This window comes from Phyllobates terribilis, unplaced genomic scaffold (genome assembly GCF_046119375.1).
Source record: "Phyllobates terribilis strain yellow unplaced genomic scaffold, ASM4611937v1 Scaffold_4__5_contigs__length_816908805, whole genome shotgun sequence".
NCBI classification, from domain to species: domain Eukaryota; kingdom Metazoa; phylum Chordata; class Amphibia; order Anura; family Dendrobatidae; genus Phyllobates; species Phyllobates terribilis.
This window is the reverse complement of record NW_027362764.1, coordinates 600,214,875-600,232,761: the sequence shown is the minus strand read 5'-3', so window position 1 is coordinate 600,232,761 and position 17,887 is coordinate 600,214,875. Positions and strand designations below refer to the sequence as shown.

At 41.0% G+C, this 17,887-nt stretch overlaps 1 protein-coding gene across 1 annotated transcript in view; it reads right to left on the bottom strand.

Annotated features, from left to right (window-relative positions):
- LOC141265748 (meprin A subunit beta-like) overlaps nt 1-17,887 on the bottom strand; it is a 100,242-nt gene that overhangs the window by 45,210 nt on the left and 37,145 nt on the right. The window contains exons 7-9 of the mRNA XM_073679210.1: nt 11,869-12,047; nt 9,299-9,517; nt 5,978-6,130 (exon numbers count right to left, since the gene is read on the bottom strand). Coding sequence (XP_073535311.1) covers nt 5,978-6,130; nt 9,299-9,517; nt 11,869-12,047 — 551 coding nt within the window. The remainder of the gene's footprint in view (nt 1-5,977; nt 6,131-9,298; nt 9,518-11,868; nt 12,048-17,887) is intronic.

Sequence of the window (17,887 nt, the reverse complement as noted above, 5' to 3'; positions counted from 1 at the left end):
GAATGAGGGTCTACATTATGGTCAGAACCTTTTGCCTCTGGTCCTGGATCCGACTCATAAAGATTCTGGGCATCAGTGCAGATCATTTCCTCGTCTGGATTCACAGAAGCGCTGGAGTCGACCTCTGATTCCCAGGCTATAGTATGAGTAAACAGCTCTGCAGACTCAACCATCTGTTCTACCTCATACTCAGACGGGCAGCTGGAGATTTGGGAGCTGTGAGGAAGCAAGTGCGATTGGGGTGACACCTTTGAGGACTGGAGTATTTGTGATGTTGAAGTTGATGTGGAGGAGAGCCCACTTAAAGGAGCACTTGATATCCGTTGAAGCACCTGCTGTTTTTGTGCCTCATCTGGAATTTGTAGCGATTGGCGTGGCCGTAAGAAAGGGATCTTATCACATTGTCCGCTAAAAGAAGTAGACATTTTAGTTTGGCTGGGAGATGGTCTTTCTTCTGCAGATGTTACTGTTGCTTTAACACCTACCCCACGGACACAACCTTTTTTCCCCTTCCCAACACGCCTATTCCCCTTTCCACCAGCAGCAGGCCTTTTTCCACTCATTTTGGTGGTTAACTAATTCACAACTCTGGAGTTGTTTGCACAAAAAAACAATGGATGGGAACCGAGCAGAGCTGAGTGGCCAAACTGTGGTATTAGGCCAAAACTATTGGCTGGGTTAGATGCAGAAAAAAATTATATTCAATTTGCAACCTGATGGAGGTCAGTATAGATGGACTAATAGAACAAGTCCCACACACAGCTAGAAGGCCAAATATTTTTTCAGAGGTAGATGCAGATAAAAATTATTTTTAATTTTCAGCCTGATGGAGGTCAGTATAGATGGACTAATAGAGAAAGTCCCACACACTGCTAGAAGGCCAAATATTTTTTCAGAGCTAGATGCAGACAAAAAATTATTTTGAATTTGCAACCTGATGGAGGTCAGTATAGATGGACTAATAGAGAAAGTCCCACACACTGCTAGAAGGCCAAATATTTTTTCAGAGCTAGATGCAGACAAAAAATTATTTTTAATTTGCAACCTGATGGAGGTCAGTATAGATGGACTAATAGAGAAAGTCCCACACACTGCTAGAAGGCCAAATATTTTTTCAGAGCTAGATGCAGACAAAAAATTATTTTGAATTTGCAACCTGATGGAGGTCAGTATAGATGGACTAATAGAGAAAGTCCCACACACTGCTAGAAGGCCAAATATTTTTTCAGAGCTAGATGCAGACAAAAAATTATTTTTAATTTGCAACCTGATGGAGGTCAGTATAGATGGACTAATAGAGAAAGTCCCACACACTGCTAGAAGGCCAAATATTTTTTCAGAGCTAGATGCAGATAAAAATTATTTTTAATTTGCAACCTGATGGAGGTCAGTATAGATGGACTAATAGAGAAAGTCCCACACACTGCTAGAAGGCCAAATATTTTTTCAGAGCTAGATGCAGAAAAAAATTATATTCAGTTTGCAACCTGATGGAGGTCAGTATAGATGGACTAATAGAACAAGTCCCACACACAGCTAGAAGGCCAAATATTTTTTCAGAGGTAGGTGCAGATAAAAATTATTTTTAATTTGCAGCCTGATGGAGGTCAGTATAGATGGACTAATAGAGAAAGTCCCACACACTGCTAGAAGGCCAAATATTTTTTCAGAGCTAGATGCAGACAAAAAATTATTTTGAATTTGCAACCTGATGGAGGTCAGTATAGATGGACTAATAGAGAAAGTCCCACACACTGCTAGAAGGCCAAATATTTTTTCAGAGCTAGATGCAGATAAAAATTATTTTTAATTTGCAACCTGATGGAGGTCAGTATAGATGGACTAATAGAGAAAGTCCCACACACTGCTAGAAGGCCAAATATTTTTTCAGAGCTAGATGCAGACAAAAAATTATTTTTAATTTGCAACCTGATGGAGGTCAGTATAGATGGACTAATAGACCAAGTCCCACACACCGCTAGAAGCCCAAATATTTTTTCAGAGCTAGATGCAGAAAAAAATTATATTCAATTTGCAACCTGCTGGAGGTCAGTATAGATGGACTAATAGAGAAAGTCCCACACACTGCTAGAAGGCCAAATATTTTTTCAGAGCTAGATGCAGACAAAAAATTATTTTTAATTTGCAACCTGATGGAGGTCAGTATAGAAGGACTAATAGAACAAGTCCCACACACTGCTAGAAGCCCAAATATTTTTTCAGAGCTAAATGAAGAAAAAAATTATTTTTAATTTGCAACCTGATGGAGGTCAGTATAGATGGACTAATAGACCAAGTCCCACACACTGCTAGAAGCCCAAATATTTTTTCAGAGCTAGATGCAGAAAAAAATTATATTCAGTTTGCAACCTGATGGAGGTCAGTATAGATGGACTAATAGAATGATGCTATGCCCAAAAGATTTTACTTCACTAGGTGCAGTAAAAAAATTGGTATTCTATACACAGGTGGTATATCTTGCAACACAGATAGGCTACTCCACTGACTAACACACTCTGCAATAGGCCAAAAAGGATTAGCTTTGCTAGATTCAGCCAAATGCTGTGAAAAAAACTTGCACAGCACTGGCACAGACCTGCCTGGCAAAAACTGATAGGAACTGATGTAACCTAGTCCTGAAAAGGACTCCAATTACAATTAGTCTTTACTCCCACAATCTATCTATTTAAGAGCACAGACCTGCCTGATAAAAGTCGTAGGAAATGCTGTAACCTAGTCCTTAAAAGGACTGCAATCACAACTATTCCCTACTCCCAAGCTATCTGTATATTTGTGTGAAAATTGGCTTGAAATTAACAAGGTATAGCGCACACAGCAACAGCGGTGCCGTCTAACACGCAGCTGCAGCAGTGAGAAAATGGTGGCGACGGGGAAAATGGCTTGGTCTTATAGGGCAAGGACATGTGACATACACTGCCAATCACACATGCCCTTGCTTGTGTGAAAAAAAGCACTTCGCTCCGTGTGTGCGCTGCTGATAGGCTGACAGATTGCACCTCCCCACTGCAAATGCGGGAAAGAGAAAAAAAAATGGAGATCTTCATTGTTCCTGCAGAGATCCATCCCCTGCCCCTCCCCCCGCCCCGCTGTACACTCAAACTGCGTATTAACATTAATTTTCATCATTACTGAGAAAAAATCCAGTTATGATTTTGGTGCACGAACAGTTATCGAACATAACCTCGAACAGCCGAATTTTTCTCTAATCGTTCGTGTTCGCCGAACGGCTCGAACACCGCCCAAAACAGCTCGAATTTGAGATTGGCGAACAGTTCGAGTAGAACAACACTCATCTCTACTCACCATCCACTACTGCTTCGAACGGGAGACTACCATAATTTTATAGACCTTCATCTTGGCTATCTCATACATAGATTTGACTTGCAACTATTTTGCATATGATTAGTTATGCAGATTCTTTTCATGTCACTCTATTGTTACCGTTTTGCTTTAGGTGGTGGAAAAATCTTATTCATATGTAAAATAGTTGCAAGTCAAAATTATATATGAGATAGCCAAGATGATTGTCTATAAAATGATGGTAGTCTTAAGTTCAAAGCAGTAGTGGATGGTGAGATATAGAGCCTGAAAATGCAAAGTTCAAAATATTTTTACCCTTTTGCTCTTCAGTATATATGTCTCCCATCCTGGTATATGTGACCTCCATCCTGGTATATATGTTCCCCATCCTGGTATATACAGTCATGGCCAAAAGGGGTGGTATCCTTGAAATTGTTCCAGAATATTATGTATTTCTCCCAGAAAATTATTGCAATTATTGCTATACACATGTTTATTTCATTTGTGTGTATTGGAACAACATGAAAAACAAACAGGAAAAAAGGCAAATTGGACATTTCACACAAAACCCCAAAAAGTGGTCGGACAAAATTGTTGGCACCCTCAACTTAATATTTGTTTGCACACCCTTTGGAATAAATAAGTGCAATCAATCGCTTCCTATAGCCATGAGCAAGTTCTTACATCTCTCAATTGAAATTTTGGACCACTCTTCTTTTGCAAACTGCTCTTGGTCTCTCAGATTTGAAGGGGCCTTCTCCAAACAGCAATTTTAAGATCTCTCCACAGGTGTCCAATGGGATTTAGATCCGGACTCATTGCTGGTCACTTCAGAGCTCTCCTGCGCTTTGTTTCCATCCATTTCTGGGTGCTCCTTGAAGTAGGTTTGGAGTAAGTTCCCTAACAGAAGACACATGACCTAGGATGTAAACCCATCTTTCTGACACTGGGCACTACATTGCAATCCAAAATCCTTTGGTAATCTTCAGATTTCATGATGCTTTACACACAGTGAAGGCACCCAGTGCCAGAGGCAGCAAAACTACCCCAAATCATCTTTGAACCTCCACCATATTTGACTGTACGTACTGTGTTCTTTTCTTTGTAGGCTTCATTCCATTTTTGTTAAACAGTAGAATGATGTGATTTAGCAAAAATCTCTATCTTACTCTCATGTGTCCACAAGATGCTTTCCCAGAAGAATTGTGGCTTACTCACTTACATTTACTCACTTACAAACTGCAGTGTAGCTTTTTTATGTCTCTGTGTTAGCAGTGGGGTACTCCTGGGCTTCCTGCCATAGCATTTAATTTCATTCAAATGTTGACTTATAGTTGGCGCTGAAACTGATGCACCCTGAGCCTGCGGGACAGCTTGAATTTCTTTGGAACTTGATTGGAGCTGCTTATCCACCATCCAAACTATCCTGTGCTGCAATCTTTCATCAATTTTTCTCTGCCATCCACGTCCAGGCAAATTAGCTACAGTGTCATGGGTTGTAAACTTCTTGATTATGTTGCGCACGGTGGACAAGGGAACATCAAGATCTTGGAAGATTGGTTTTGTAACCTTGAGATTGTTGATATTTTTCAACAATTGTGGTTCTCAAGTCCTCAGACAATTCTCTTCTCCTCTTTCTGTTCTACACGCTTAGTGTGGCACACATAGGCACACGATGCAAAGATTGAGTCAACCTCTCCCCTTTTTATCTGGTTTCAGGTGTGATTTTCATATTGCCCACACCCGTTACTAGTAGTGATGAGCGAGTATGTTCTGTTAACCCTGTTAAACAGGCATTCCTCACATGTATTAAAGCTGTCAAAAAGTCGCAAATCATGCACACGGAGTGACTCAAACATAACACCCCGTGCACGCTGAAGATACTCGGAAAAGCATGCTCATAAATCTTGATTAAGGAGCATTCTCGCTCATCACTAGTTACTAGCCATTTAAAGGAGTAGGGCTGAACTGGAATTCTACACCAAAGCTGAGGACATGTGTTACACTGTTTCTGGTTGATATCAGCTATGTTTTTTGATTCCCGGGGAACCTTATTTTTTTTCTTTTTTCTTTTAGTACCATTTTTAGGTCCAACAATCTATGCTGTGAGAACATTTTTATAGTGCAATGTTCCAGATCCTTTGCATAGATCTAGAGTTAAATGATACCATTCTGGCTGCCTGCAACCACCACAAGAGGGCGCTGAGAAGCTTCCTGTATACATTGAAATCACAGATGGAAAAATAACTAACCATAGGTGACTTCAGTTTTGTGTTCTGTTCCTGGCTAAATTTGTCTAGATATAAATCACTTAATATAAAGTAATCTAATCGCATCCTAGTACTCAACAAACTGGTGTAATATAATTGGAGATTATCTCCATAAATGCACTTTATCAATACATTCATCATCTTTCTTCCTGCTTGGTATAATGCATTGGTGGCATATCTATAATTTGGTAGCTCTGGATATATATGGTTGTGAAGATAAACCTTAATGGCAATGTTTGAACTTCTGACTGGTCTGATGACATTTGTGTATATGTATTGTGTAATTTATGTACCTGTAGCAAGAGTATTGAGTTCAAATCACAAAGTGAGCCATAAAGTCCAATATTGCAGCAATAAATCATGATAGGAGATAAGAAGCTGCCTACCTTTGCAATCCCCCAGGTTAGTGTGATCAGTGCTCGGTCCATTAGGCATCTGAAGAACGTGCTGCCAATCATCATTATCTTCTGTACCTTGGATCATTCCACAGATGTTATTGTACTCAAAATCACATGTGTCCAAGAAAGTGATGAATGTAGCTACAGAGGAAACAGAGTAAAGGTATAAAAAAGGTAGTGCACGGTCATGTCAGTCAGAAGATGTGAGCATGTGGTTACCCCACACCAGGGCCGGCTCCAGATTTTTGTGGGCCCCGGGCGAAAGAATCTCAGTGGGCCCCTTTAGCACATACTACGATTCATGATGCACAGATACTGTGGAGAAATATAGGTAAACAACACAGGGCCCAGCCTGCCACCTCATCCTTCACATATGCAAACAAGCACACACACACAGTACGCAGACATGCACACACACACAGTACGCACGCACACACACACAGTACGCAGACATGCATGCACACACACACACACAGTACGCAGACATGCACACACACACAGTACGAAGACATGCACACACACACACAGTACGCACGCACACACACACAGTACGCAGACACACACACAGTACGCAGACACACACACAGTACGCACGGACACACACAGTACGCACGCACACACAGTACGCAGACACGCACACACACAGTACGCACGCACACACACAATACGCAGACACGCACACACACAATACGCAGACATGCACACACACAAAATACGCAGACACGCACACACACAATACGCAGATACGCACACACACACAATACGCAGACACGCACACACAATACGCAGACACGCACACACACACACAATACGAAGACACACACAATACGCAGACATACACACACAATATACGCAGACACGCACACACAATACGCAGACATGCACACACAATAAGCAGACACGCACACACAATACGCAGACACGCACACAATACGCAGACACGCGCACACAGTGAACAGACATGCGCATGCACACGGTACGCAGGCATGCACACACATACACACATGAACATGGTACACAGATATACACACACAATACGCAGACACGCACAGATACATACACATATATATTTGAACACATTCTTAAAAACACATATAAAACAGACATAAATATATATACACGGTCATACACACTGACATACACAGACATTCACATCATACATGCACACACACATAAGAAATATTTTTTATATGGGGATTGGGAAAGCTCGCTCATCTGCCCCCTGGCCTGTGCCGTCCAGCTCCTCAGTCATGTGGCAGTGCAGGGCCTCAGACGTGTCACATGGCCCTGAACCATCAGGGGGGCCCACTCGCCGTCAGGGCCCGGGCCGCTTCCCCGGCATCCATGCAGGGCTGCCGGTGCTGTTCAAGCCCTGCTCTGCTACATGCAGCAGCAGCAGCAGTGTGCGGTCAGTGTGCTGCTGCTCCACCAATCAGGCCCAGTGCTGTCACTTTCCAGACATGGCCACGAGCTGTGCGGCTGTGTCTGGTAGTAATGACGTGGCAGGTGCAACACACAAGCACAATTAAAGGCGCAGTGTCACCCCTGCGTGTCATTACTACCAGACACAGCCGCACTGCGCACAGCGCGCGGCCATGTCTGGAAAGTGACAGCACTGGGCCTGATTGGTGGAGCAGCAGCACACTGACCGCATACTACTGCTGCTGCATGAAGCAGAGCATGGTTTGAACAGCACTGGCGGCCCTGCACAGATGCCGGGGAAGCGGCCCGGGCCCCGATAACGAATGGGCCCCCCTGATGGTGCAGGGCCCCGACACTTGCCCGAGTACGCCGGGTACTGACGCCGGCCCTGCCCCACACAATAAATAAATCGTTTAGCAGACAACTGTAATTATAATATAGAAATTGTCATTACTCCTCTCATGGTGGAGTCCTTTTTTATCATAGTTTTTTTCATATTGCAACAAAAAAATACATTAAAATTTCTATTCTATTGCAGATTGATGTCTTCTCATTTTGGAGAAGTCTCTGGTTTGGCTAGCTAACCTAAGTGATATGGCAATGCCTTTGGCTTATGGAGTACCTACCTGAAATAAGCTGCAAAAAACAGCTTTCTTCCTCTTTCAAAGGGAGCATTACCTGGCTGCCTATATGTCTCCACAAGAAGAAGTAGGACCCACCAGAACCACTTCTACCAGACTGGGTCTGGCTGTAAGACAACAGGCTGCAGCAGGAGCTTCCCCCCATTGCTTATTCTGCAATATGAGATAAAGGCCCCAATTCATCAAACAGTTTTCACTAGAAATCTGGCGTACAACTGTTTCAAACTTGTAGTTGCACAATTATTTTTACGCTAGTGACAGCCAGACCATCAACTTTTTGAAACATCGATGGAACCTAACAGGGCAGAGTGTAGCCAAGCAAGGCCGACAAATTCATTATAATTTTGGCATAGACATAGCCTAAATTGAAGTCAGTAATGTACTCTAGGCCATCACACAAGTACATTCTTCCTCTGGCACACGGCAGCTAAAAAAATGTTTCAAATTCATGAGCGCACACCTCGTAATTAATCAATTTGGCTCATCTTACTCTTACACACCCTTCACTTAGAATGGAATGCAAAATGCCAGTCTTGATAAGGGGCCAAAGAATGTTAAATCCTTCCTTCTGACTACAGTCAACCACTCACTCAACATGGGGAAAATCTTGTACACTAACAAGCTATGTGAGCAATTTTACCTACTCAGTATTAGGATAGGCTGTCAGTCAGTGGCGTGGTTACAGCCTCTGCTTACTATCTACTGAGCGATTGAACCCGAGCCGGCCCACATCTACGACTAAATGCTCAAGCCTGCTGGGAGGAATAAAGTTAATTTCCTCCTGGCAATGGGGCTTTCAGTGTGGGTCTGGGCAGCTTCAGAACACTATTAACCTCCAGATTAACCCGATATGTTCAAGTTAATTGTGTTTTTTATATGAGAGGTTCCCTTTAATTTGCAGTCACTTTATGTGCTTTTTTTGAAGAGGATTTTTTTTTTTTGCAAAAACCATTAGGGAACATAGTTAGCGAGAATATTTCTATGAGCTGGTCTCCTGTTTAGCGATTAGTAAGCGGCATTTATCTCACTGATCATAAATACTCTGACAAAAGTCACTCGTGAAAGCCCGGAGCTTTTCTCACTGTATTGTGATTACAGTTGACAAGAACTTATCAAATTATCAACTTAATAAAGTATCACAATGAATATTCACATATCATTACCGAATATTGTGATACTTGTTAATACTAAATAGATGTAAAGTAAAATGTTACATTGAATGGTAACTAAACATGGGTAAACTTACAGCAGTTGTACAGCCGATTAAGCTTTTCCAGATCGGAGTCACTGAAATCCATTCTTTGTCCAATCACATCACTGAAAGCCTCTATGCGAGTGACAATGGTTGGGTCGGTGCTAATCTGGAAGGCGGTCTTACTATAGTGCATGACTGATGTGTAGTCATATGGGACATTTAAGTTACTGGAGCGCGAGTCATCATATTTATTGAAGTTGCTCGCTGATTCTGAAGAAATGAAGCCAATGGGTATTTGACAAATGTTACAATAGTTTACAATGAAAGTAAAGAATTACACATTCCAAAGAAATGAAAATGAAACGCCACCAAAAACAAAGCTATAGTTACATTCAATATCACCCGCCCTTAAAGAAGCAGTCTAGTAGGGGCATGAGATATCATAGAGCTAGGATGTAATGTATAAATAGCAACTCAAGGGTCAAATGATCTATAGAAACTGTAGCATTAGGATGTGTCACACTTGCTGATCGCGGGGGCCATATGCCGATCAATGACTGATCACAGCACTTTGGCTCATTTGCACTTGTCTGTGCTTATCATTATAGTCGTCCAGCAGTCCTGTGTACAGCAACAAGATCGGAACAACCCAAAGGAAATGGTAAAAGACTTTTGCTCTTTCATTTCTGTGGTCTGATATGAGACATACTGTCAAACTCACATTGGTCTCATAAGCAGAGATTTAGGATTCTGTACGCAGGGTCCTTGAGCTGAAGGCCCGGTTGAGCTATCTAGCATTCAGAAGCTTATATCTATTTTTCTTGGAAGTCTGTTAATATGACTTAGGAAAGAAAATGGGGGAATACTATATACAGTGCATTGTGAAAGTATTTGGCCCCCTTGAACTTTTCTACCTTTTGCCACATTTCTGGCTTCAAACATAAAGATATAAAATTCTAATTTTTTGGGAAGAATCAACAACAAGTGGGACACAATCATGAAGTGGAACAAAATTTTTTGGATATTTTAAACTATAAAAAAAGAAAAAAAAGAAAAGTGGGGCGTGCAATATTATTCGGCCCCTTTACTTTCAGTGCAGCAGACTCACTCCAGAAGTTCAGTGAGGATCTCTGAATGATCCAGTGTTGTCCTAAATGACTGGTAATGATAAACATAATCCACCTGTGTGTAATCAAGTCTCCGTATAAATGCACCTGCTTTGTAATAGTCTCAGGGTTCTGTTTCAAGAGCAGAGAGCATAATGAAGACCAAGGAACACACCAGGCAGGTCCGAGATACTGTTGTGGCGAAGTTTAAAGCCGGATTTGGATACAAAAAGATTTCCCAAGTTTTAAACATCTCAAGGAGCACTGTGCAAGCGATCATATTGAAATGGAAGGAGTATCAGACCACTGGAAATCTACCAAGACCCGGCCGTCCCTCTAAACTTTCATCTCGAACAAGGAGAAGACTGATCAGAGATGCAGCCAAAAGGCCCATGATCACTCTGGATGAACTGCAGAGATCTACAGCTGAGATGGGAGAGTCTGTCCATAGGACAACAATCAGTCGTACACTGCACAAATCTGGCCTTTATGGAAGAGTGGCAAGAAGAAAGCCATTTCTCAAAGATATCCATAAAAAGTCTTGTTTGAAGTTTGCCACAAGCCACCTGGGAGACACACCAAACATGTGGATAAGGTGCTCTGGTAAGATGAAACCAAAATCAAACTTTTTGGCCACAATGCAAAACGATATGTTTGGCGTAAAAGCAACACAGCTCATCACCCTCAAAACACCATCCCCACTGTCAAACATGGTGGTGGCAGCATCATGGTTTGGGCCTGCTTTTCTTCAGCAGGGACAGGGAAGATGCTTAAAATTGATGGGAAGATGGACGGAGCCAAATACAGGACGATTCTGGAAGAAAACCTGTTGGAGTCTGCAAAAGACCTAAGACTGGGACGGAGATTTATCTTCCAACAAGACAATGATCCCAAACATAAAGCAAAATCTAAAATGGAATGGTTCAAAAATAAACGTATCTAGGTGTTAGAATGGCCAAGTCAAAGTCAAAACCTGAATCCAATCGAGAATCTGTGGAAAGAGCTGAAAACTGCTGTTCACAAACGCCCTCCATCCAACCTCAATGAGCTCGAGCTGTTTTGCAAGGAAGAATGGGAAAGAATTTCAGCCTCTGAATGTGCAAAACTTATAGAGACATACCCCAAGCGACTTGCAGATGTAATCGCAGCAAAAGGTGGCGCTACAAAGTATTAACTCAAGGGGGCCGAATAATATTGCATGCCCCACTTTTCAGTTTTTAATTTGTTAAAAAAGTTTAAAATATCCAATAAATTTCGTTGCACTTCACGATTGTGTCCCACTTGTTGTTGATTCTTCCCCAAAAAATTAGAATTTTATATCTTTATGTTTGAAGCCAGAAATGTGGCAAAAGGTAGAAAAGTTCAAGGGGGCCAAATACTTTCACAATGCACTGTATATCATAAACTGTACCAGTAGTTTTCTGCATCTGAGGAATAGCTTTGCAATTTACTCTGTTACAGAACTGTTGATAATGAAAAACCATTGACACTGAAATGAACAAGATGCGATCTTACGACTCTGAATCCTGTCCCACATTATAATGACGTAATCGTCCCTGTCACTACGTGACTGCTCGTGCCAGAAACCCAGAGCGTGGAGGAACTCGTGCTGAATTGTAGCAATTCTGTCACAATTGGTTCCAAGAGAAAGTTGCTGCTTTCCAGTTCGACGGTTTCCAATGTATGACCAACATCTACAGGGCAAAACAAAAGATTTTTAGCTCTATATTAATTTTTAAGTGAAAAGAAAATATATGAAAAATAAGTGAAAAACAAGTAAAAAACTTTATTAAGAAGGTGATTTCTTTAAAAAAAACAACAACCAATCCCATATATCAATATGAAATTATATTGTAACAGGACTCTCAGCCTTGTTTCTTTAATGAAGCACTCGCATCAACGTTTTTATCCTCTTAATATATTGCAATCACCATATTATACAGCACTGTGTACTTACAATTGCTCATTTTGCCTTTCTACCCAGCTAATTATTCTCTTTTCTCTGCCTTATGTAGAAACAGGAAGTCTCTTGTCCCTGCATAAATCATTCCCCTCTTCAACTCCTGACCCAGCTGCTCGCTACTCCCCCCATGCAAAGGACTTTTGAAGTGACTTATGACTCAAACAGGGAAAATTGTCCTCCTGTTTTTACATAGAGTTTACAAGGATTCAGCTAGTCAGTTTTTAATCACATGATGTCAGAGACCTATGGAAAAGAGTAGATTGAGCTGGGTGGAAAGGTAAATGAGCAATTGTAAGTACACAGTGCAATATAATATGATGACTGCAATATATTAAGATGAAAAAAACGTTGATGGGAGGACCGCTTTTTTAATACATAAATCATTGTATGGACATTTATTTCTGAATTATGAGCATGACAAACAGAAGATAGATTAACCACTTCGCGCCAGAGCCTGTTTTTGCCTTCGTGACCGGGCCAATTTTTTCAATTCTGACCACTGTCACTTTATGAGGTAATTACTCTGGAACGCTTCAACGTATTCCCCTGATTCTGAGACTGTTTTTTCATGACATATTGTACTTCATGATAGTGGTAAAATTTCTTCCATATAACTTGCGTTTATTTGTGAAAAAATCGGAAATTTGGCGAAAATTTAGAAAATTTTGCAATTTTCAAACTTTGAATTTTCATGCCCTTAAATCAGAGAGATATGTCACACAAAATAGTTAATAAATAACATTTCCCACATGTCTACTTTACATCAGCACAATTTTGGAACCAAAATTTTTTTTTGTTAGGGAGCTATAAGGGTTAAAAGTTGACCAGCGATTTCTCATTTTTCCAACAAAATTTACAAAAACATTTTTTTAGGGACCACATCATATTTGAAGTCACTTTGAGGGGTCTTTATGACAGAAAATACCCAAAAGTGACACCATTCTAAAAACTGCACCCCTCAAGGTGCTCAAAACCACATTCAAGAACTTTATTAACCCTTCAGGTGCTTCACAGGAATTTTTGGAATGTGGAAAAAAAAAATTAACATTTAACTTTTTTCACAAAAATGTTACTTTAGACCCAATTTTTTTTATTTTCACAGGGGTAACAGGAAAAAATGGACCCCAAATTTTTTTGTGCAATTTCTCTTGAGCATGCTGATACCCCATATGTGAGGGAAAACCACTGTTTGGGCGCACTGCAGGGTTCGGAAGGGAAGGAGCGCCATTAGACTTTTTGAATGTAAAATTTGTCTGAATAATTAGCAGACGCCATGTTGCGTTTGGAGAGCTCCTGATGTGCCTAAACAGTGGAAACCCCCCACAAGTGACACCATTTTGGAAACTAGACCCCTTAGGGAACTTATCTAGATGTGTGGTGAGCACCTTGAACCCCAAGGTGCTTCACAGAAGTTTATAATATTGAGCTGTAAAAATAAAATTTTCACATTTTTCCCACAAAACCGTTTTTCATCCCTTAATTTTGCATTATCATAAGGGTAATAGGATAAATTGCACCATGAAATTTGTTGTGCAATTTCTCCTGAACACGCTGATACCCCATATGTGGAGGCAAATTACTGTTTGGGCGCATGGCAGGGTTTGAAAGGGAAGGAGCGCCATTTGACTTTTTGAATGTAAAATTTGTTTGAATAATTAGCAGACGCCATGTCGCATTTGGGGAGCCCCTAATGTGACTAAACAGTGGAAACCCCCCACAAGTGCCACCATTTTGGAAACTAGACCCCTTAGGGAACTTATCTAGATGTGTGGTGAGCACCTCGCACCCCCAGCTGCTTCACAGAAGTTTATAATATTGAGCCGTGAAAATAAAATTTTCACATTTTTCCCACAAAAAATCTTTTTCATTCTCTAATTTTGTATTATCATAAGGGTAACAGGATAAATTGCACCATGAAGTTTGTTGTGCAATTTCTCCTGAACACGCCGATACCCCATATGTGAGGGAAAAACACTGTTTGGGCGCACGGCAGGGTTTGAAAGGGAAGGAGCGCCATTTGACTTTTTGAATGTAAAATTTGTTTGAATAATTAGCGGACGCCATGTCACATTTGTGGAGCCCCTAATGTGTCTAAACAGCGGAAACCCCCCACAAGTGCCACCATTTTGGAAACTAGACCCCTTAGGGAACTTATCTAGATGTGTGGTGAGCACCTTGCACCCCCAGCTGCTTCACAGAAGTTTATAATATTGAGCCGTGAAAATAAAATTTTCACATTTTTCCCATAAAAAATGTTTTTCATCCCCTAATTTTGCATTATCATAAGGATAACCGGAGAAATTGCACCATGAAATTTGTTGTACAATTTCTCCTGAGTACGCCGATACCCCATATATGTGGGGGAAAACCACTGCTTTGGTGTACGCCAGGGTTCGGAAGAGAAAGGAGCGCTATGTTGGCTGGGATAGGCAGCAGACACCATGTCACATTTGAAGAGTCGCTGACATGCCAAAACAGCAGAAACCTCCACAAATGACCCCATTTTGTAAACTACACCTCTCAAGGAATTCATCTAGGGAAGTAGTGAGTATTTTTTAATTTTTAAATTTATACCATTGGGCAGTGAAAAAATCATAATTATATTTTTACCACAAAAAAATGTTTTACCCTCAGATTTTACATTTTCACACAGGGCAATGGGTAAAAATGGTGCCGAAATGTGTCACACAATTTCTTCTAAAAGTGTCAATACCCCATATGTGGCTGTATCGTACCGCTTAGCCATACGGTGAGATCTGGGGGGGACGGAGTGCTATTTGACAATTGGAGAACAAATTATTGTAGAATAGGCATTTGGATTTGGGAGCACAAAATTTTCTGAATTTCTTTTGGGGGGCAAGGGTCATTTTGCTTTTCCAGAGCCTTTCTGCTACCAGTAACTTGGAAGTCCCTTATATTTTTAACAGATGACGGACCTGAGTGGGGACTAGCTTTTTTTGAGGACTGAGTTGAAGCTTTTATTGGGAACATTTTACGTAACATTTATCCGGCGCTCTAGGCTGAGCACTTACATCGGGGTTTCCATCTAAATTTCCAAGTGATGTAATTCAGATGAAACCCCTGCAGGATCCATTCACTGTAATGAGGCAGCAGAGTTACTCTGGACACCGTCTGGCCTCTGTGTAGCGGTGTCCTTTTTTTCAGAAGTGCACAAAACTGTGGCCAACCGCACTTTTATGCACGCCTAAAACAAATGACACCGTGGGATCCCAGGCTAGACGGCGTCCACAGTGGCCTATATCTGTCTCATTACAGGGAATCTTCCGTCATGGGTTCCGGCTGAATCATGTATTTCAGAGATTTACACGGAAACTCTGGTGTAAGTGCTCAGCGCAGAGCACAGGATAAATGTGGGCAGAGCCTTACTGGGATCTTTGGGGACATAATAACAAATCAGTAGCAGGTGAAGAATTGGTTTTATTTATTTTTTACGCCGTTCCTAGTGTGATATAACTGATTAGATTACTTTATTCTTCGGGTCGGTGTGATTACAGAGATACCAGATTGATATCGGCTTTTTATGACTGACAGCTGTCACACACTAAAAGACGCTTTTTTTGCAAAATCTAGTTTTTGCATCACCATATTTTGAGAGCTATAATTTTTCCATATTTCGGCCGACAGAGTCATGTGACGGCTTGTTTTTTGCGGGACGAGTTGACATTTTTATTGGTACCATTTTTGGGGACGTGACATTTTTTGATCGCTTTCTATTCCGTTTTTTGGGAGGTAAAATTAACAAAAACAAACAATTCAGGAATTGTTTTTTGAGTTTTTTTTTTATGCCGTTCTGCGTGTGGTAAAAGTGATCAGGCAGCGTTATTCTTCGGGTCAGTACGTTTACAGCGATACTACACTTACTGTATTTTTTTTATGTTTTGGCGCTTTTACACAATAAAACTATTTTATAGAAAAAAATATTTTTTTTGCATTGCTTTATTCTGAGCGCTATAACTTTTTTATTTTTCGGCTGATGGAGCTGTATGGCGGCTTTTTTTTTGCGTAACAAGATGACGTTTTCAGTGGTACCATTTTTATTTCTATTTTGTTTTTTGATCGCATTTTTTTTCCACTTTTTGTTTGGCAATATGATGAAAAAGCATATTTTTTTGCTCCGTTTTTTATTTATTTTTATTACGGTGTGCACAGAAGGAGTTAATTAGTGTGACAGTTTTATAGCTCGGGTTGTTTCGGACGCGGCGATACCAAATATGTGTACTTTTTTTGGTTTTGTAAAAATATACGGATTTATTGGTTTAATATTTTATTTATTTATTTTTATTTATTTTGTGATTTTTTTATTAATAGTTTAAAAACTTTTTTTTTACTTTTTTTCACATTTTTTCTTAGTCCCTGTATGGGACATTAATTTTTATTTTTCTGATCTCTGATCTCATGTAATGTAATAGACATATATTACATTACATGAGATCTTCCCTGACTGTTTCAGTCAGAGTCTCCTGTCTGGCTACAGCTGCAGCTGAGCCAGACAGGACACCATATATGGCAGAGCTGGAGGCGGTCATGTGACCTCCAGCTGCCATAGCAACCCCAGGTCCTGGAATGACTCGGAGGTCTTCGGAGAGGTAAGTTGACGACCCCCTCTCCTCCTGCTGTCTCCTATATGCCGCGATCACTATAGATCACAGCATATAGAAGACAGCTAAGGGTTAACATCACTGGGACCTGATCTAATCAGGTCCCGATGATGTTCCCTGTCAGAGCTAACGCTCTGCACCGGAATCGCAGCGCTTGCAGGACCCTGGGGGTCCTGAGCGCTGCGAGACCACCCACCGTTTTTAAACGTCGGCGCTGCACAGAGCCCGGCAAGCGCCGACGTTTATCTACAGTGGGCAGTCGGGAACCGGTTAAAAGGGAAAGAAAATTAACAATTGTTTAACCCCTTCACTCCCAGGCGATTATTTTTTATTTTTTGGGCTTTCATTTCTTCCTTCCCTTCTTCTAAGAATTATAACTTTCTTATTTTTCTTGGCATTCCAACTTCCATAAGGGCGTACCTGACTAATTGTGCCGAAATGTGCATGTCCAGATATGTGCAGCATAACACATAAGGTGTTCCAATCTCCAACGTGGCTCCTACAGCTGTTGGTGCCCTAGTGCATATGCGCACACTCTGTGTTGTACCTCTGCCCCCCCTGCCCCGGATCCTCCCTGTGCCTCTTTGAATTATATTCAGCGGGCTTTTGAATTACAGTGGAGAAAAAAAGTATTTAGTCAGCCACCAATTGTGCAAGTTCTCCCACTTAAAAAGATGAGAGAGGCCTGTAATTGACATCATAGGTAGACCTCGACTATGAGAGACAAAATGAGAAAACAAATCCTGAAAATCACATTGTCTGATTTGGAAAGAAATTTTTTTCAAATTTTGGTGGAAAATAAGTATATGGTCAATTACAAAAGTTCATCTCAATACTTTGTTATATATCCTTTGTTGGCAATGACAGAGGTCAAACATTTTCTGTAAGTCTTCAGAAGGTTGGCACACATTGTTGCTGGTATGTTGGCCCATTCCTCCATGCAGATCTCCTC